The 21,523-nt window shown below is 39.9% G+C and overlaps 1 protein-coding gene across 2 annotated transcripts in view; it reads left to right on the plus strand.

Moving 5' to 3' along the window:
- Nucleotides 1-10,185, plus strand: part of tmem9 (transmembrane protein 9) — a 99,733-nt gene extending 89,548 nt beyond the window's left edge. For both annotated transcript variants that reach the window (XM_043717021.1, XM_043717020.1), the window contains exon 5: nucleotides 5,254-10,185. In XM_043717021.1, coding sequence (XP_043572956.1) covers nucleotides 5,254-5,397 — 144 coding nt within the window. In that variant the 3' untranslated portion in view covers nucleotides 5,398-10,185. The remainder of the gene's footprint in view (nucleotides 1-5,253) is intronic.
- The last annotated feature ends 11,338 nt before the right edge of the window (nucleotides 10,186-21,523 follow it).

Below are 21,523 nucleotides of genomic sequence, written 5' to 3' on the forward strand. Positions count from 1 at the left end.
ACCATTTCAAGACATCCAGCACTTCCTCCTCTGTAATATGGACATTTTGCAAGATGTTACCATCTATTTCCCTACAGTCTATATCTTCCATATCCTTTTCCACAGTAAATACTGATGCAAAATACTCACTTAGTATCTTTCCCCCATTTTCTGCAGCTCCACACAAAGGTAGCCTTGCTGATCTTTGAGGGGTAAAAACAATGACTGCAGATGCTGGAAACCAGATTCTGGATTAGTGGTGCTGGAAGAGCACAGCAGTTCAGGCAGCATCCAAGGAGCTTCAAAATCGACGTTTCGGGCAAAAGCCCTTCATCAGGAATAAAGATCTTTGAGGGGCCCTATTCTCTCCCTCGTTACCCTTTTATCCTTAATGTATTTGTAAAAACCCTTTGAATTCTCCGTAACTTTATTTTCCAAAGCTAACTCATGTCCCCTTTTTGCCCTCCTGACTTCCCTGTTAAGTATACTCCTACTTCCTTTATACTCTTCTAAGGATTCACTTGATCTATCCTGTCTATACCTTACATATGCTTCCTTCTTTTTCTTAACCAAATCCTCAGTTTCTTTAGACATCCAGCATTCCCTATACCTACCAGCCTTTCCTTTCACCCGAATAGGAATATACTTTCTCTGAATTCTTGTTATCTCATTTCTGAAGGCTTCCCATTTTCCAGCCGTCCCTTTACCTGCAAACATCTGCCCTCAGTCAGCTTTCGAAAGTTCTTGCCTAATACCGTCAAAATTGGCCTTTCTCCAATTCAAGTCTGGTTGTGGGATAAATGTTGACAGCACATCAGGAAAAATCCCTTGCACTACTTCAACATATTGGTACAGGATATTTTCCAAACACCTGGAAGACGAAGCATTATCTCAGTTTTACATTTGAACTGAAAGCACCTCAGATGGTACTGCATCCTTCAGTTCCTTCTCTGGAATATCAGCAGATTGTGTTCAAGTCTCTAGATTGGAACTCTTAACTTCCTGGTACAAAGTGCTTATCATTGAGCTCAAGCTGACAGTAAATACTCATTCATCTCCTTTATATTTCCTAAATACTTTAATTCCTGCACCCATTCTAATTCTTTTCCTACTATGAACATATGAATGTGTCCTGATGGTTTTAGTCAGTGTTCACTTCCATTCCAGGGTTTCTGTTACTGGTCTATTTACTCATCCTTGGAATCCCCCTGCTGTTCTTACAACAAATGTTTTGCATTGAAGTGTGGTTCAATTGTTGATTCTGCTCAGTTCTACTCGAGACAATTTTTACAGGTACATTAAATACTTAACCTAAGTGGCACTTTTACTTCAATCTCAGTTTCTAGACTTGAATTGCGGTCCTATGCCCCCAAACACTTTGCAGTAATACACTTGTGGTATTCTTGTTGGAAGTTGACCTAAGATTTAAGATAGTTTATGAACTATAATCCACCCTTTGCACAGAGTGAAGGGCTTCTCCTCTCAGTTCCCAATCAGATAGGGTGATTAAATGAACTAAAGCAGTTTTTTTTCGAAGATATTACCAAAGTTCAGCAACTTCCTCTTTTGTTAAAGGTTATTCTGTTTGCAGTTGCTGCGCTGGATTAAAGACACTATTGACGAACAGAAATAGTAAGGTTAACAGATAAAGGTATGGGACAGTTAATAGTTGAATCCTAGTGAACTTGGTTCTGCAGCCTCTGCTGCATATAAGATGCAAGTTATACAGCAGATGATACCTCTGATATTTTCACAATTGTTGTTGGTGAGACTTTTGAGCAATATTGGTAAGTTTGAAGCAAGTAAATCCAGGTGTATTTCAGTTGTTGTTTGATCATTGGAATACAACAAACTTGAGGGACATGTATCTTGTTGAGTCTGCTCTCATGGAAGTGGAAACTGGTGTGGGTTAATGGTTGATCATTCATGAAGGCTTTCCAAATTGATCATCATGGTCACTGGATTGCATTTCAATGTGGGTTCTTTTAACTAGGTTTGACCTATAGAGAGAGGCTGAATAGGCTGTGGTTATTTTCCCTGGAGCATTGGAGACTGAGGCATGAACTTGAGGGTTTATAAAATCATGAGGGACATGGATAGGGTAAATAGTGAACTGAGTGAGCTCACTGCTACAATCCTGAAACCTGCAAGTTAGCACAGGTTTCGCCACAAGTCCCACAACTGGCTGAGAATAATGCAGCATCCTTAAAAGCTGTTGAAATTTGAGCACCACATTATTAAACTGTGGTGAGTAATGTAATGAAAGATAAAACATTCCCCATCTTGTAGATGCACCAGCTGGCTTTCCACTTGGTTGAAAGATTAAAAATTACATTAGAAAATATAAGGAGGATTTTGAAGATCTTAAACCTGAAACAGAATATTTATTTCCCAGTAATCCACAGTTAAATAGCACTTAGTACATTTATAGCAGTTACATACAAACCTTTGATCCTTCAGTGTGGATCTTTCTGCAGCAAACTGTACATCAGTGTTTCTACATTTTGTACCACAGTCCCATATATCAATGAAGCTTAGAACAGGGAGATGAATTCACTTTTTGTGCAGGGACCAGCTTTATTTAAAAAAAAAGCTCGTTGAGCAAATCACATTGCCTTGCTCTTGCCCTGTAGTCTTGAGTGTTTCATTTTTAAGTATGTATCCAGTTTCCTTTTTAATATTGCTATTGAATTATCTTCTATGCTTTTTCATACAGTACATTCAGAGATTGACAGAGGTGGAATGGCAGTTGACTATAGCTCCAGAGGACCATGCTTGTGTACTGGGGACGTGATTTCAAGTATCACAATGGCAGCTCGTAAAACCTAGTTCAGCTAATATATTCTGAAAATAATCCCAGCAATGGTGACCATGACAACTATCATCAATTGTTGTGAAAACTGACCCAATTCCTTAGTGTCCTTTCAGGAGGAATATCTGTTATCATAGAGTCATAGAGATGTCCAGCACAGAAACGCACCCTTTGGTCCAATCCGTCCATGCCGACCAAATATCCCAACCTAATCTAGTCCCTCTTGCCAGTACCCAGCCCATATTCCTCCAAACCCTTCCTATTCACATACCCAGCCAGGTGTCCTTGCCTAGTTGAGAATTGATTTGACTCCAGACCCACAGCAATGTAGTTGACTTTTGCCTGCTGCCTGAAATAACCTAGCAAACCATTCCTTTCAAGAATAATTAGGAATATGCAATAAACACTGACCTTGCCAGTCCATGACATCTCATGAAAGAATAAAAAATCGAGTTCATAATAATTCACCTTTCAAAAATCTATTCATCTCAATTCTTTTGTCATTTTTCTGTCATCTATAAAGTTTGCTGACCCTACTGCCAGTAAAAAAAAACAGTTTCTCTTTCCTTACTATTTTAAAATCCTTTTTTGAGATTGAACTCTCCTATCTCCCAGCCTTTTTCTGATCTGCAGAGAACAGTCCCAGCTTCTGTAGTATCACAGATCTTTGTCATTCTGAACATTACCTATGGTAGATATTTTTAATTTGTAGATAAACAGGAGTAACTTTAAAGCTGTAACCGCATCTTGGGATTGGGAGCAAAAGTTGAAAAGTGTGGTGCTGGAAAAACACAGCAGGCCAGGCAGCATCCGAGGAACATGAGAATCGACATTTCAGGCATAAGCCCTTCTTCAGGCAGCAAGAGCTCTGGTTTTCCCATCTTTTATCAGGCATTTAATGAGGTTACTGCAAATAATCAGTCTATTATTTCCTCTGTATATTGCTGTGCACTAATGAGATCCTGTAGCATGGTTCCCAGAAACTCAGTCTTTAAGACGTAGGAGCAGAAGTCATTCCACAAATGGCCACACAATGGGAAGACCAATGGTGGGGTAAAGTGTAAACACAATAAGGAATGTGTGGTGTGAAGGAAGGTAATTACTAACTAAAGGCACTATGATTTGATATACTAGTAATCCTCAACTGAATCATGACTGTGAAACAAAACTGAGGTTTTCTGACTTGGCAGCTCAATGGGTTTTGTAGTGATGCAAATTGAGATGTTGTTGTGGTCAGTTTTCTGCTGAGCGACCTTATTGTCACAATTGTGCAGAGCTCCTCTGTATGGTTTGCGTGGAATCACAAGACTGATGGGAGTAGAAACTTGAGTATAGCATGGTGGAGAATAATTTTGACAACCTTTGGGGAAAGTTCAGAATGTATCTTGGTCCATTTTGTGGCCTTTGCAAAAACTAAAAAAGATGGATGAGAGCAAAAAAAACAAACCGAAATAGCTGGAACAATTTGAGGCGGTGCCAATATGTTCAGCAGTGGCTTTAGCAGCATAGACTCTGTGTGTTATTTGTAACTTTTAGCTGTGAATGTTTTGCAAGTATCAGATTTTAATGGACCCCAGAGTATGGTGCAAGATGTTTGGTGCCTTCCTTACATACTTGTCCCCTGGTATTCAGACTATTTTTCCAATTCTCTTTCTCTGGAATTGTATTGAATAATCAAACTGGGTGGAATGTTAGTACGACTAACGTGCCATCAGGTTTGCTCTACACTTAACTAAATGCCAATTTCGTTGACACATTATTTACTTATGTCTTTCATACAGCCCACTCTCCATCACTTCACCATTGTCAACTGCACGTTCAGCTACCTTGGGTCTAACCATGGAAATTCCCTCTTTAAACATATACTACGTTTCTTAAAAGAGGAAAAAGAGCAAGTGATGTTCTCTAATACTTAGCTCTTTGTCCAAAATTATCACAGTGTCTCCTTACATGGCTTAATGTCCGATTTTGTTTGAGAATGCTCCTGTGAAGTACCTTGGAACGTTTAACTGTGTTAAATATAATTGCAAGCTATGCATTTGTTGACATTGGCATGGTTTGCCTTGGAAACATGTACAATTGTTTTGTTTTATATAATTATAGAGAAACCAAGTAAGGGATTAGTTAGGAAAGAGCAGTAAATAAATGTGAGAGATTGTAACGTATGCTTAGGAAATGAGGAGTTTGAGATTGAAAGGAATGAAGATAATAGGAATAATGAAAGATGGAAGAAAGTATGGTGTGTGTTGAGATCTGAGCTGAAGAGTATTGAATTGCAATTATGTGGCCTTGAACAGGAAGAGTGTGATGGGCACCATGCCTGTTATTCCAGAAGGGACAAAACAGGACCAGTCTAGATAAGATTGATCATGGTAATATGATCAAATGAGACTTGGATAAAGAAGACTATTCATAATGCTATGAGAGTTAATCATCTACTTCAATTCTTATCTTTACTCCAGGACACTCGTCCATTTGCTCCATCCCATGGACAAGTTCGTGCCAATACTGTTCTGGAGAGAGTGGAGGGAGCCCAGCAAAGGTGGAAGCGTCAAGTACAGGAGCAGCGTAAAACTGTCTTTGACCGACACAAAATGCTCAGCTAAACATCACTGCTTTCAACTTGCTGTAGTTCAGGCCTAGTCATGTTATCACTTTGAAGCATGAAGGTTGGTTTTAAATCTGAAGACTTAATGCTGTCTCCCAGCTTTATTTTAACCAGTCCGGTTAAATGCATCACACATCAATGTGAAGCATTAAACAGTTTGCTTGGTATTCCCTTTTGAGGATGTGTCTCTGTAAAGTGAATCCCTAATGTCCTCTTTAAGTGTGGCTTCCTAATTAAATGTTCAAAAGATTAAAATTCTGCACGTGTGAGGAAGCCTCAGCAGTAGGAGATATATTAGAGCTTCATTGCCAAAACATGATTCAAGTTCTGCCTGCTTTGTTTGTCCAAGGGATGCGGTGCTCAATGCAATCCCCTCCTCTACTGATGTGAATTAAGGTGCTGCGCACAGTCTTCTACCCCATTCACATTGTAACTAAAGGGGAATTGCTTGCTCACATGCCCCAGGTGCCTTGAGATTGCACTTCAGAATAATCAAGCATGTGGAAGGATGGTCTGAGAGACAGCAGTAAGTGTACAGATTCTTTCTCTTTTGCTTTCATTGTCACTCCCCCTGTGTGTAACTCTCTCTATTTCTCTATGACTTTCATGTGTAGAAAGGTGTGGTAGTCTTGTATTTTGCTCAGTTAAAATGCTATGAAATTTTGTGAATGAAACAGTTTTTTCTTTCCACTCCAAAGTAGCTGTGGTTTGCAATTAGATCTTCTACTCCAATGAGGTAAATTAAAGTCACTTGTGTTATAAATGGAAAATAAGATTGGGCACTGCAACGCATGGACTTCTGGCTTACATTTGCTGGAAGTGATGGATATTAACTCAAAAGGCATAAACTCCTGGTCCTTTTGCAGAGCCTGGTGAAGTTTCTGGTTTGTCAGCTGCCATATAGCTAGAAACACAGAGAATGCTGGAAAAACTCAGCAGGCCTGGCAGCACGTATCAAGAGAGAAAAACAGTGTTAGCTTTTCAAGTCCAGTATGACTGTTCATCAAAACATTGTTTCCAGGATCCATAGTATTTTCACAAAGGTATGTTCCTCCTGTCCTGGCCATCCTTTAATGTTAGTTTTTTTACAATTGAACTTCTTTCTCAGCATTTTGAAATATTTGTTGCTTTGCAAATTTGCTTTAAAGGAATATTCTTAGGTAACATCTTTTCTGTCCTAGTATTGACTATTTTGTTGAATAAAAACCCTGAAAGTTCCCTTTAAGGTGGCTGGTTCATTGATTAAAGAGCTGCTACCTTTCAGAGTGAGTAGAGTAATGCTGTGATATTTAGAGGACAGCTCCCAGTGGCCCAGGCTTCTCCAGTGATTTGCCTAGAGCCCAGACCAGAATACGTTTAAGCTCAGGTTTGGTTGGCCATCTTACGCAGCTGTATGGTTTTAACATCTGTGTTTCTGATGGTGTGGTGACAGATTGCTCCTTTTGGAAGGAATTTCTTAATGTACATTCACTTCCTTTGTCTCACTCATGTCTAAATCAGTTGCTGTTGTGGCAACGTTTTGCAGCCCAAAAATGTACATAAAGCCGGAAAGCACAGCACCTCTTTATTCAAAGGCGATGTGAAATTGGACAGCAGGTTTATGTTAGAGTTAGACTCCTTTCTACACTGTGACCTGCAGTGATGCCAACATGTTACTGTGTCAGTGAGCTCATGATGCAAGTTATCATTCCCTTACTCCATACAGCCCCTCACTTCTGCACTGTTGATCAATTGAAGTTGTTACTTTGCTCTTCGGAATTTGTCTTGAAATCTCTCAACACTCCTTCCAAACAGCAACTGTTGAATGTAAATAAAAATACTTGAACAGAAGCTAAATAACCTAGCTCTATATGGGGATTTGGTCAGAAATCAATCAGTTTTAATCTGTGATATGTTCAACTTGTATTAAAATAAATGATCACCATGTTGTAATAATCTACGTCATTATACCACGTAATAGGTTTCTGGGCTCAGCTAGTTTATTTAGGAGGACTGGGAGTACAGTAATGAGCACCAAGGTCTGAGGAACAGTTTACCTATTCACTTTCTGTGATGTACTGTAGCACTAGGTACAGGCTGGTTTGTGACGCTGAATAACACCAACAGCATGGATTCAAGCCCTGCGCCACTGAGGGCACCGTGAAGGAACAATGTTCTCGACCTTTTCCATCTCCTGAGGCATGGTGACCGTCAGGATAAACCATCAACAGTTAGCTCTGTCTAATGAGAGAGCAGCCATATGGTCTGATGACTTTACCTTTTCCTTTACGTTGGAACGTATCTGCAGTTTGAGTTGTCCCTGTCATACATCTGTTGGAGCTGACCAAATGGAATATGTTTGATTCAGACAATTTACTGATCATATTTGAACAAGTTATATTCTAATTGAACAGGTCTTTATCCTATAACCTGGTGTAATAGAGTGCCTTCCTGTGTCATTTAAAACAACCCTTATAAGGGAAGAGTGCTAGTATGTTTAACGAGTTGCTTAAAAGAGATCCAGCAGGTTGATCCCCTCGGTAATCAGGAATTTTGCAAGAATTCATCAAAAACAGCTTCATCAATTTTAAGAAAGTATTGGGAAGTGGCAGAGCGAAGCAAAAAAGCAGAGGCAGAACTGAAATATTAGGTATTAAAGGATGTTTATGGTGCCTGCAAGCTGGTGAGTTCATGTGTTTCGACCTTTTCAAAGTTTGTGGGTAACTCGCCTTAAGCAATTTGGCAAGAGGCATTCTGCAGCTATTAGCCAAAGGCTTTGATGTGTTAAATCCTTTAGTCTAGCCTCTGTTTGGCATGGCTGTGCCCTTGAAATCTTCCTATTCTTTGATCACACCTGAACACTGTCAGTGCGGTTGCTAGTCCTGTGGTAATCCCCGGACTCACTAATATCTGAATCTTAATTTGTTTCTGTGATCAGTTCTCAATTTATTTCAAGTATCTAAGCATTTTACCTTTTTGAATAAGAGAAGGGAAAGAAAATAAAAAGTATTATCGCTCATCCCTCTCTCTCCAGACTAGACTTCCATGGCCAATCACATTACTGTACACCCCTGTTCTTTCAGGAAAAGTCTTTGAATCTGTTTGAAGATCATTGGTTGCTGAAATATTTTGAGGGGGTCTGTCTATTTGAATCAAAACCTCTAACATATCATTGGAATCTCCTTGGTTTTGGTAGGGTGAGAGTGACTAGTCAGTGTTGATGTGTGTATTACTTGTGTTGGAAGTTTCTGTGTTGCATTGTAAAAGAACTACAACTTTTCTTGTTATTATGCCTCCTGAGCACAAAATGCTTTGGAGTGTAATGTGTGAGTATTAATTTTAGGTTTTTTTTTAAACTGGTAAATTATTGGCTTCCGATTTGCAGGAGTTTCCACTTCTTTGCATAGTGAAGTTGGAGGTCAAGCCCAATGAATAAATCATCTGAAGAGTGAAGTTTGTTATACTCAGACTGACAATATTTTAAAACAAATTGTAGACTGTGTGTGTGTGTGTGTATTCCGTATTTAACATCAGACAGTCCTAATGTTTGGGACATCAGTCAGCAGATCATCACCTGCAAACATTAGTAAACAAATCTAGTGGCTGCCCTTCCAATCAGCTAGTCTGGACTTTGAGGACTGTTTAATCTGTGGATCAACTCTTATTTTTCTGAAATGTTCAGATTTGTCAACTCTGGCTTAATTCCTCTTGGTTTATTTTCCTGTGAAAATGAAATTAGCCACCAGCTGCAAGGTAACCTCTTGCTGTAAAACTGGACAGCACTTCATCACACTCTGATCTGTAAAGCTGGTATAATGAACACAAAGTGTAAAAGCTAAGAGGTTCACTTAGGGGTTTCGATAATGGTATGATTCGATACAGTAACTCTGTTAATTATTGTCTACATAATCACTGCACTTCAAATGTAATTCATTTTATGAAGTGTATTCAGATGTTTCAATGTGATAATGTGATGTATGAATATGCAAATTAATATATACCCTAGTCATTGCATTGTAACTTCTACAAATTTGCTGTAAAATAATTATTTGAGGTTGTGGATTTATTTGTTAATCAAATTATCTTATTTCTGAACTGAGATCCACACTTTTTTGTTTCGAATAGGAAGCTTCAGTTTATTTCCTGAGATTTGTGTTCATATAATGCTATCTGATTATTCAAAGAATCAAAAACTTTCTACAGTATAAATAGTTTATTCCTTGAATGACTTTTGGTTTATAGTAAACTTAATGTGGATTCTACCCCAGAATGAAATCTCAGACTGGAGCACTGGTACAACAGAGCATATCCCTCTAATGATTGGGGTGGACGGTATTGTGAGATCTGAGCATGGCAATTCACCTGTGCTGTTTATAACAGGAAGAAGGAAGCACATCCACTTTGATGTTGTCATGTCACTGCATATAATTTGGGGTAAGAACCTACACATGAAGTAGGAATCTTTTGGGGATGCTCTGTCGGCTGAGCAAGTTAACCTCGGTGCAGCTTTTTCATCTGCAGAAAAATGTGTTTATTCCTGCGGGAATATGAGTGTATGTAAAAGTACTGTACTATTGTGAAAATCTATCATCTTTTTCTCTACTTTGCCGAATCTAATGGTCTCACTGGTACCTGTGAGTTTAATGTCTCACTTTTTTTCTGTGAATCATTGATTTGAAGTGGAAATCATTTTCTTGTTTAATTTAATTCCAATGTTTTTTTTGTCACTGTAAAAACGACTTGTTTAATTCTGAATTTTATGAACTGCAAGAGGAGTCAAACATCTAAGTAAAGATTGCAAAAAGCATCAAGTGCTTGTAATTCATTCTGGAAGACGTTTTGTTTCTATTTAACAGTTCAAACATTTGTATTGTACCCACAGCTCTCACTGTCACCACATAACAGACTGCCACTCCCTCCTTTTAACTATAACAGACTCTTTTAAGAGTTGCCATGCAGGTATCATGTTGGTCACTAATGGGGTCCACCTTGTGAAGAACACACTCAACTTTGCTTTGTGAAATGGGTGGGGCTAGTCTACCTGGTTTGTAAACCGGATCCTCTAGTATGCTGTGTCTCGCTCAGACCATGGGTTCAGATGATAACAAGCAACAATCTGTTGTCACATGGGTAAAATATAATTAACATGAAACAGTAATTATTGTGTTTGTTATTACATTGCAATCGTATAATTAACATAATTTGAAAAGAAAATTAATCAGCAGGTTGACTCCCTGTTCTTGATTTGCAAAGCTGATTTCAAGGCCTGCTTAGTAACCCCAGATCTAAAATCTTTAATATTAAAGTCTTGGTATGCTGAACAATTACAGCTTTGTCGGTGCTCAATGTGATATGTTTGGACTTTCCAATTTCCTCTCCCAAAACTATCAGTTCTTTATTAGGTTCTGGTTCTGTTGCTGCCGATTATCCTCTGGGGCCTGAAATCTCATGTCAACCCTTTGGACGGCACATTCACATAGTGAGTTAGATGGCATGTAAGAGGGAAACTAGTCAATTTGGGCTTGCATTTAAAGAGTGGGAGAAGAGCAGGAGATAGGAGCAATGAAATCCTCTTTTGATACAAAGCTGTGTTTGTCTTTTTGGAATTTCTTACTCCGGCCTCACATTCTGACATCATCAGTGATGGGACAACCAGGAAGAGCTGCAATCTGTTTGCAAGAAGTGTATTCACTTTTTTGCTTTTTTTAAAAAAGGGGTGTTTAATGTTTCACAAGAATATAACTTCTACAGTTCTCGAAAGCCTGGTCTGACTGCAGCAATTTAGTGTATTGCATACAATTCTGGGGGAACCCTGACTTACGAAAAGTAGATTGACCTTGGATAGACAGCAATGTACTTTTACCAGAATGGCCCTTGGACTCCACGGGTTAGGTTGCAACACCAAATTATACAAATGAGGGTTGTACTCCTTGAAACTTAGATGGTTAAAAGTGATATGATCGAAGTTTACATTAATGGAGTTAATATAGAGAAACCATTTCAGTTGGGAGGGTCAATATTTAAAGTTAGAGCTAGACCACATGGAATGAAATTAGGAAACCAAACTTCTCTCTAAGCATGTTTGAAGTTTGAAATAACCACTGATTTCAGTTCAGTTGTCACCTTTCAAACTAAGATTGCTAGAGGATATCTAAAAGTATGGAATGAAGGTAGGTGGATGGAGGTAGGATGTAGATCAGCCATGATCTTGTTAAAGGGTGGCAGAACAGGTGTTGGAGGGAGAGTTAGATAATCTACTTTAATACTATACTTCTACTCTTGGGCTTGCCAACAGTCAGGCTCAACCAGATAAATTTCTTCCAAGATGCAAACACTGGCTAAATAGCCCTAGGCAGCAGAACAGTTGTATACTGTTTGGAGTCTGTACATTCAATGAATGACCACCTTCACCATTGGATGATGGAGTTATGTCTGCATTTGCAATGAGTGGGATGCACATTGAAACACTCCATCTCCTGACTGATGGCTGGAATGTCGATACTAAACAAATACCACTAAAATCAGCATATATGCCAACTATGGACATAGGTCACCTAACTGGAAAGAAGGAGCTAAGTAGATGTTTTCTGTATTTCTTTGATGATTTGTTTGTAGGCTGTGGGTATCAAAAGGCTAGCCCAGCATTTATTGTCCATCCGTCCATAATTTCCCTGGAGAAAATGGTGGTAAGCTACCTTCTCGAACCACTGCAGTCAGGTAGGGAATCCACAATGTTATTGCAGAGGGATTTCAAGGGTTTAAACCTAGCAACACTGAGGGAACAACTTATAGCTCAAGTCAGGATGGTGTGTGGCTTGAAGGGGAACTTTCAGGTGGTGTTCCCATATATCTGCTGCTCTTGGTAAAGGTTGCAGGTTTGGAAGGAGCCATGATGTGTTACTGCAGAGCATCTTGAAGATGGTACAAACCACTGCCACAGTGCATCATGGTGAAGGTAGTGGATGTGGTTCCCATCAGCTAGCTGCTTTGTATTGGATGGTGTCAAGCGTCTTGAGTGTTGTTGGAGATGCACTCATCCAGGTAGCTTTTCCATCATACACCGGACTTGAACCATGTAGATGGCAGGCAGGCACTTGGAAGGTGGAAGACGACGGAATTCCTAGCTGCTGACCTGATCTTGTAGCCACAATATTTACATGTCTAGTTCAGTTTCTGGTCAGTGGTACCCCTAGGATTTTGATTATAGGGGATTCAGTGATGGTAATGCCATTGAACATCAAGGTTAGATTTCCTCTTGTTGAAGATGACAGTTGCCTGGCAATTGTGTGTCACTTGTAACAAAGGTTACTTGGCACATATCAGTCCAAGCCTAGATGTTGTACAGGTCTTGGCTGCATGGACTGCTTCAGTATCTGAGGAGTCACAAATGATGCTGAATATTGTGCAATCAACAGTGAACATCTCAATTTCTGTCCTTCTGATGGCAAGAAGGTCATTGGTGAATGAAGCAGCTGAAGATGGTTGGGCCTTGGACACTAACCTGCAGAGATGTCCTGGGACTGATTGACCGTCTTCTAACTATGGAGATTAACAGGTGTTTTTTTTTTTAACTCTGAAAAGCTTGAGAGTCCTTGGAATTCCCTTCCACAAAAGACACTGGGTGCAGAATCTTTAAATATTTTAAAGACACAGTTAGATGGGGACTGAAAAAATATTGGAAATATGCAGGAATGTAGAGTTGCAATTAAAATCAGGTCAACCATCATATTGAATGGCAGAACAGGCTCAAAAGCCTGAGTAGCCTACTCTTGTATGTTCATATGGCCACCTCAATTTTCTTTGTTCTGGGTGTGATTCCAAACAGCAGGCAGATTTCCCCCCCGACAACCATTGAGTCCAGTTCTGCTAGGTCATCGTAATGCCATAGGAGAAAATGAGGACTGCAGACACTGGAGATCAGAGTCGAGAGTATGATGCTGGAAAAGCACAGCTGGTGAGGCAGCATCCGAGGAGCAGAAGAATCAAAGTTTCAGGCATAAGCCCTTCATCAGGATCCTGATTCTCCTGCTCCTTGGATGCTGCCTGACCTGCTGTGCTTTTCCAGTGCCACATGTTTCGAGTCTTAATGCCATACTCGGTCAACTGCTGCTTTAATGCCAAGGGCACTCAGTCTTACTCTGGAGTTTAGTTGTTTTGCCCATGTTTAGATTAGATTACATTACAGTGTGGAAACAGGCCCTTCGGCCCAACAAGTCCACACCGACCTGCCGAAGCGCAACCCACCCATACCCCTACCCCTACCCCTACACCGTGGGTGGTATTAGAACAAGACTGTATTGAGGTCATGAACCGAGAGGCCTTGGCAGAACTGTGAACTGCTATAAATATCCTCAATATTTATTTGAAAAGGTGTAAACTGCACATTTGTACTGACAAAATGAGTCGGCGAAAGTGAGGACTGCAGATGCTGGAGATCAGAGTCTAGATTAGAGGAATATTGATGAAGTGCTTTAGCCCGAAATGTCAATTTTCCTGTTCCCCGGATGCTGCCTGACAAAATAAGTCCTCTATTAATCGCACAAGTAAGGCTCACTCATATTTGACTTGTTGAATATGTTGACAAGGAAACAAGTTGCACATCAGTTGTGACAAGTGCAGCACTACCAGTGATTTGAAAAGACACCTTTCCCCTCATTATTATGCCCATTGACTGTTTTCAGTTGTTACAGTATTAAATATACAAGCATGTAGTTCCCATATTGGAGTATGGTACTCCAGAGACCTAGACTAAAGTTCCAGAGAGAAGATTCAATCCCCATCACACCAGCTGGGGAATTTGAATTTTGCATCCTGGATTCTTTTATAAAAGTTTCACTGGTTCAGTAATGTCTTTACCCTTTCTGGCCTATTGGCCAAACTGCGACACTTGCAATGGTTGAAGAAGGTGGCCTAGCAATTCTTTCCCCAGTGTATTTAGAATGGGCGATGAATAGCCAGCAACATCCATGCACTGTGCATGAGTTTAAAAACAATGGAGCAAGCAATTTCCTTGGAAAGTCAGTCAGTAAATCGAGTTAACTAGAGTTTAACTTAGAGCTAAAACAATTGGCAGAAGGGCTGGAGCAGAAACGAGCACATTATTTTCACTTATTAAGTTCAAGATTGGACTGTCTGAAAACAGTAGGACAAGCAACATGAGTTCGACTGGGACAACACTACTATTATAGGCCAAGCCAAACAGAGAACAGCCAGGGACTTCCTAGAGGCTTGGCACTCATCGACAGATTCAATCAATAAGCACATTGACCTGAACCCAATATACCAGCCACTGCAGCAGACAGCTGGAACTGACAACTGGAAGCGGCAGATTCAAACCACTACAAATGCCAGAGGAAAGATCACAGAAGCGCTTCACTGGAGGCTCCCATGCACTGAGGATGTCACCTATACAGGAGACGATACGTCTGCACCAGAAATTCACAACAACGAGCACCCGAGCTACAAATCTTCGCACAAACTTTTAACAGATTGTAACTGAACTTGTGTGGTAATTAGGTATGTACATGAAGACTAATTTTGCAGGCTTATGGGGAAAAGTAGGTACCTGGAAAATATTTACTTTTCAAGATCTGGTGAGGGTTGAATGATCTCCAGTACTGAAAAATTCTCTGACACTTGTCTCAAACAAGTGAGTAATATATTGACCAGTACGTTCACCTCACCTTCCCATTAAATATACAACAAAACTGCAATTAATGCTGCAATTTGCAGAATGAGAGGGACTTCTGCCACAAATGTAACCTGAAACACTCCAGATTCTCTATGCTGCTTTGTTTTCTGTATGGCTCTCACTATTCTCTCCATTTCATTCCTCCTGTTTTGCTCTTCCTTGCATTGTTATCTGTAATTTATTCATAACGCTGTCTGCTCTCTCTTTCATTCTCTGTTCTGTTGCTGGGAGGGCTTTAACCTAACTTGTAGGAGTGTGAGAACCAAGAGAGAGTAGAAGAGGAGACTACCAGGGTACACAAAACACTTGGGGATGCAGAATAGAGAATACCAAGTTAATAGGGGAGTCGATGTAAGGGGGAAAGGAAGGAAGGCCAAAGCAGGTTAATGTGCATTATTGTAAACGTACAGCATGTAGTAAATAAGGGACTTACTGACACAGATTGCTGTGTGGAAATATGATGTTGTGCTCAAGGGAGGCCAGAACTGTGTATTAAATATTTCCTGAGTTTAAGCTGTTCAGGAAAGACTGCAAATGAGGGGTGGCAGGATTGGTTAAGAAGGGCATTCCAGTGCTGGAGAGAACAGATGTCTCAAAACGGTTCAGGGACAGAGCTGAAAAATGTGTTGCTGGAAAAGCGCAGCAGGTCAGGCAGCATCAAAGGAGCAGGAGAATTGACGTTTTGGGCATAAGCCCTTCTTTCTGATGTCGATTCTCCTGCTCCTTTGATGCTGCCTGACCTGCTGCGCTTTTCCAGCAATACATTTTTCAGCTCTGATCTCCAGCATCTGCAGTCCTGACTTTCTCCTAATTGGTTCAAGGACAGAGTCAATTTGGATAGAGCTAAGGAGTAAAAGGGGAACAATTCCATTGCTCAGTGTAACCTGTCGACCACCAGTGAAAAGGATGTAGAGCAACACAACTGCAAGGAAATTACGGAGAAATGCCAACATTGTAGAGTCGTTGTACTGAGGGTCTTCAATTGCTCAAATATACACCAGGAAACTCTACCAGTGAGGGGCACATGTTCCTAGTGGTATGTGGCCAGTCTGACAGGAAAGAATCATTGTAGGACCAGATCATTGGCAATGAAGTGGACCAAAGGATGATGTGTCAGTTGGGGAAGATTTAGGGCAGTGACCATTGAGATTCAGGATGGTGTTGGAGAATGACATGCAAGAATCCAGTTAAGAAAAATCAATCAGCAGAGACGTGACTTTGATGAGGCTAGAACAGGACTGAGCAGGATTGATTGAAATAAGAAGCTGTTGGGGGGAAAAAAAACACAACAGTACAATGGGCCACGTTCAAAGGGCAGATGGTCCAGATACAGTTGAGGTATATTTCCTCTAGTGAAAAAGAGCAGACAAATCCAGAGTTCCTTGCAAGACAAAAGAGATAGAAATTAACATTAGAAAGAAAAATGTTGTTTATTTCAGGTTTAAGGCAGAAAGTACAATTCTAAAGGAGAGCTGAGGGACCTGGCTGTGTATGTGCACAGGAGGTAGAAACAGCAGTCAATACAACACACAGTTGTACACACACACAAGAGCAAAGAGGTGATGTTAAACTTGTACAAGACCCTTGTTAGACCTCAGCTGGAGTATTGTGTACAGTTGTGGATATCACATTATAGGGGAAGATGTAATTGTATTGGAGAGTGGAATTTACCAGAATAGTTCCAGGAATGAGAAACTCCAGTTATGAGGATGGATTGAAGATATTGAGACTGAGAGGAGATTTGATAGAAATTTTCAAAATTATAGCGGGGCTGGAGAGGATGGATAGGGTTAAGCCTTTCCTATTTGTAAAAGGGAAAAGAATGAGTGGACATAAATTTAAAGTCATGTGCAAGTGGAGCAAGGGTGATGCCAGGGAAACCTTTTCGCAGAGTGAACAGCGAGGGTATGGAACACACTGCCTGGAAATGTAATAGAGGCAGATACAATTGAGGCATTCGAGAGAGCATCAGATGATTATTTGAAAAGAAAAGGTGTGGGGATGAAAACAGGATATTGCCGCTAGGTAATGCTGTTTGTTTGAAGAACCTGTGCAGTCACGATGGGCTGAATGATCTCCCTCTGCATCATAACACTTTTGTGATTCTGTATTTGTATCACACATCACCATATTTTTCTCTCTCTCACTCTGTCCCCTGTGTGTTCTGTGTTCCTCCAAAAAGGACAATGCATCCAGGAAGCACCAAACACATTGAAAGGCTTTGCTAGGGTTGTGTAAGGGTGAAGTCCAGGCATTGAAAGGGATGCACAAATCTCCAAACAACCCGTTTATCCAATTCTTAAAGCACAGTCTGATGGCAGTTGTGACAGATCAGCCACCTCCAAACAGATTGAACTGCAATGAAAATGAATCACCCTTGACCCCAAGGACTGCCTAAAAAGAAACATTCCTCCTTTGTTTTCTCTTTGATTATTCTGTTCTGTGTTCTCCCTATTTTCATTCCTGTTGCTATTTTCTGTCTGTTTCCATATTGTTCTACCTGCTCTCCTCATTAGTTTCTCCATTCTCTCTTATCTGTGCTCTCTTCTCTAGGTTCATGATTATTCTCTCTACCTCTGTTTTGAAAGTTCTCACATTATGCATTAATTTTAAAGATTTCAGTGTGTTCCTTTAGTTTCCCTTTAACTTTCTGCGGCTGTCGCTGATTCCCATTTCGGTGTTATGGTCATCCCTGTTACTTTATGTTGATATCAGTATTGGATACACTATTTCATTTTTCAATCAGTTCTCTCATGTATCACCATTTGGGCTCTGCAGGAAAATCAGTAGCGAGACCCAGATATAATGAGAAAAGTCCAAGGCATGTTTTATGTGCAGACTTCAAAGTTTATTTGATCAATAGAAGTCTGGTACAAGTTGGTAGAAATATTAACCAGGCTATCTCTGGAGGCAGGTCCAATTTGCTGCCTCGTGAGTTATGGAATCATAGCATAGATAAAGGCCATTTGGCCCATCTAGTCTATGTCAGAGAAGCAAGATCAGATTTCTTTTTACCATCTTCACAAAACTTGCTATCTCAAATTTTAAAAATGAATTATTAGATTTGTTTTATACATTTGTAGTCATAAATGTCTTGTATGCATTTACACCCCGATTCACAACTCATTGTATTTTAATGTTACATATATTTTCCTCTCATGTATTTCACTATTTGTCATCTTTTTGTTTCATTCATTTGACCAAGTCTCTATATAACATATCTGTTTGTACCTTGCTCTTATGCATCAGTTTCTTTCTAACTTACATATCTCCCTATCTTACGCTTCTCCCTATGCATTTTATACATCTGGTTTTCTGCAACATTTGCACATATTTATGTACCAGCATCATTAAAAACAATTCAGCTGGTAACTTATCTCACTGCTGTTGAGGGAACTTGCTGTCAATAAAGTGACTATTACATTCACTGTCTAAGATGAGCCATCTGAGTTCAAAATGAGTAACTTATTGATTGTGGTACAATGAGGAGACATGAAAGGTGCGTGAAGAAAACACGTTGTTTCTTTGTGCTTATTGGTTTTGTCTGATTCCACCAATCTGTGTTGCTTCTGCTAATGTTACCTGTATAACTGTTCTACTCTGTACATCATCCTCACTTAAAGTCTATTTGTTATCAAACTATTAGTCCATCCCTCAGTCTATTTTTTTATCAATCTCTATCCAGCTATTTTGTGCTGACTATTTCTCTCCTTGTCCGTCTCTTTTTCTCTCTCTCTTTAGTTGCCTGACTGCGATATCTCTTTCTTTTCATCCTGTATTGTGCAGCAGACACTGAGTTTGGGTTCTTCCTATAGCTCAGTATGACTCAGACAGAAGCCCTGCCCTCGGGCTGTAAAAGTGTTTGAAGTGAGATCAGGTATGTGATTGTTGTCTGTCAGGAGGCCCAACTGACAACAGGATATTAATGAGAACCACAGCAAGTCTTCTACCAATGTGCACAACTTCCATACGTATACGCACACACACACCTTTACAACCTGTAAGACAGAATATACTGACACCAGCAGGGTCTGGCTACACTGCAACACGTCCTCACTTTGCCTTTCCACAGCTGGGATTATAGAGTTACATGAATTCACCAAAAGTACCACAGGATGTTGGATCTTTGAGACTGAGAAAAATAGGAATATCCATGAGGTAAGTCAGGCACACTTGTCTTAAACTGGGAATGAGAAGTGCTAAATTAACCTGACTGGCATTTATTTCATTTGAAAAATTTTTAAAATGTTGAATTATGTTGACCTTTGTCTCAGATCAGTGATTTGAAGAATAAACAGGAGCTGGAAATGATCATCTGTGTCCTTTATGATGAGGACAAAATTGTTCCCTTTCCCTCTCTCTGGAAATTTTGTTTGGAGAGTGTGGTTCTGGACAAGGGGCTAGAGATACAAGCTGAGATAGAATAAATAACTACAGGTTCAAGGTTGATGAGATTGTCACAGTTCTGGAGATCTGAATGCAGTCAATTCAAAAAGGGCTGAATCCAGTCTTTATTATGTTATATTCAAAAAGAACAGTGTATATAATTCACTCCTACATGGCATATCAGATTTCACCGGAATCAGTGTTGGTTACTATTAAGGAATGTCTGATATTCAATCAAAGTCTTGAATAATTGATCCCTCTAACGTGATCAATTGGTCATCGACAGTCTTTTTAATAATTGTTCACTTCTTCAGTCAGTCACTTGACTCATTGTTTTCTATGAACAGTCAATCTCTAACTCCTTATTCCTTGTAAGTCCATTTTTAGTCCTTTGTTCTATGGATCTGGTCATTCTTCAATCCATTTTTCTATACAATCAGTTGGGTTCGAATGCTGAATATACTTCATCTCTAACATCTCATTCTATATGTTTAACTTGTCTGTCGACCATTAAGTTAATTGTTTGGTCAGTTCATAGACCTCTAATCTATTTATTTGGTCTGTCTGTTGATCCTTATTCTATATTTTGGTTTGGGCTGTAGCATTTTGTTCTATGGGTTTGGTTTGTCTGTAGACCCTCATTCTGTAGGTTTGGTTTGTCTGTACACCTTTATTCTAAATGTTTAGTCAGTCTGTAGACCCTAAAGTCCTGATGAAAGGTTTATGCTCGAAACGTTGATTCTCAGATGCTGCCTGACCTTCTGTGCTTTTCCAGCACAACACTTTTTGACCTTAATCTATACATTTGATCAGACTGTAAAGCCTTATTCTATATATTTGGTTTGTCTGAAGACCTTTATTCTATTGGTTTCGTCAGTCTGTAGACCCTGATTCAACCTGTAACCCCTTAATCTACATGTTTGGACAGGCTATAGAGCCCTATTTTATGTAATTGGTTTGTCTGTAGCCCTTATTCTATATGATTGGTCAGTCTATAGACATTTATTTTACATGTTTGGTCAGTCTGTAGATGTTTGTTTTATATGTTTGGTCTGTCTGTAGACCCTTAATCTCAGTTTTTGTTTACCAAACCTGTTGAATAACGCACCGACAGTTCTGCAAGTTTATCAAATGATTGTCTGAGCCACAGAGACTAGGAAAATGGGTGGGTCTATCTGTGAGTCTGTGGTTTATAGTTTGCCTGGAGCTCAGTTAGAGCTGCTGTCCTGGCCTTTATGTTAAATAACATTGGCCAGCTCCACATTTCAGAGCCATACTGAGGGAATGGAGTGCTGGAGGATATGGTTTACTGTGGCTGAGAAGAACAAGAGATTTCCCGTTACCTTGCTCAATCTTTATATCGCAGCCAACACATAAAATAGTCAGTTGTTAGTTTCCATATGGGAGCTTGCTGTGCTCACATTGGCTGCCATTTTCCCTGCATCACAAGAGGGACCATACCCCACAAGTGTTGCACTGGCTAGAAAGCTGTTTGAATGCCCTGAAAGGCTGTGTGGAAACTCAACACGGATATTTACTTTTCTGGCTGCAGATTACCATATCATGGATGTGTATGTGTGAGTGGAAGATGTGCATTGGCTGAATTAATCTGGGCTCTGGGGTGGGAGGGAATGAGAAACCCCAACTGGATTATATAGGATCAATGTCTTCAGGTGAGACATGAGGAGAAAGTGATCAAAACCTATTTAATTCTTGAAAGGAAAATGGCGATAGGTTCGGACAAGCAGATGTTACAGTTTAACAAATTTTCGAATCCACTTTTCCCAGTCTGCTGAGGAAGTATTTGTAATTCCAGAAGCCAGACATACTCTCCCAGCAAGCCAGTTGGAAACACTGGGGACAACTTGTTCAGTTTAGCTTCCAACATAGTGGCAGAAGGCAACCTCTCTCAAATCCAGTTAGAGTAATTTCAAGTTGCCCGACCTGGAGCATTTATTCTTGTAGCTATATCTTTGACATGAGATAAAGAAAGTGCTCCAACAGCCATCTTTCAAACTGGAAATATTCACCAGATGGTGAGAAGTAAGTGAGTGAGTGAGAAACAGTG

The sequence above is a fragment of the Chiloscyllium plagiosum genome, chromosome 26 (assembly GCF_004010195.1).
Source record: "Chiloscyllium plagiosum isolate BGI_BamShark_2017 chromosome 26, ASM401019v2, whole genome shotgun sequence".
Taxonomy (NCBI): domain Eukaryota; kingdom Metazoa; phylum Chordata; class Chondrichthyes; order Orectolobiformes; family Hemiscylliidae; genus Chiloscyllium; species Chiloscyllium plagiosum.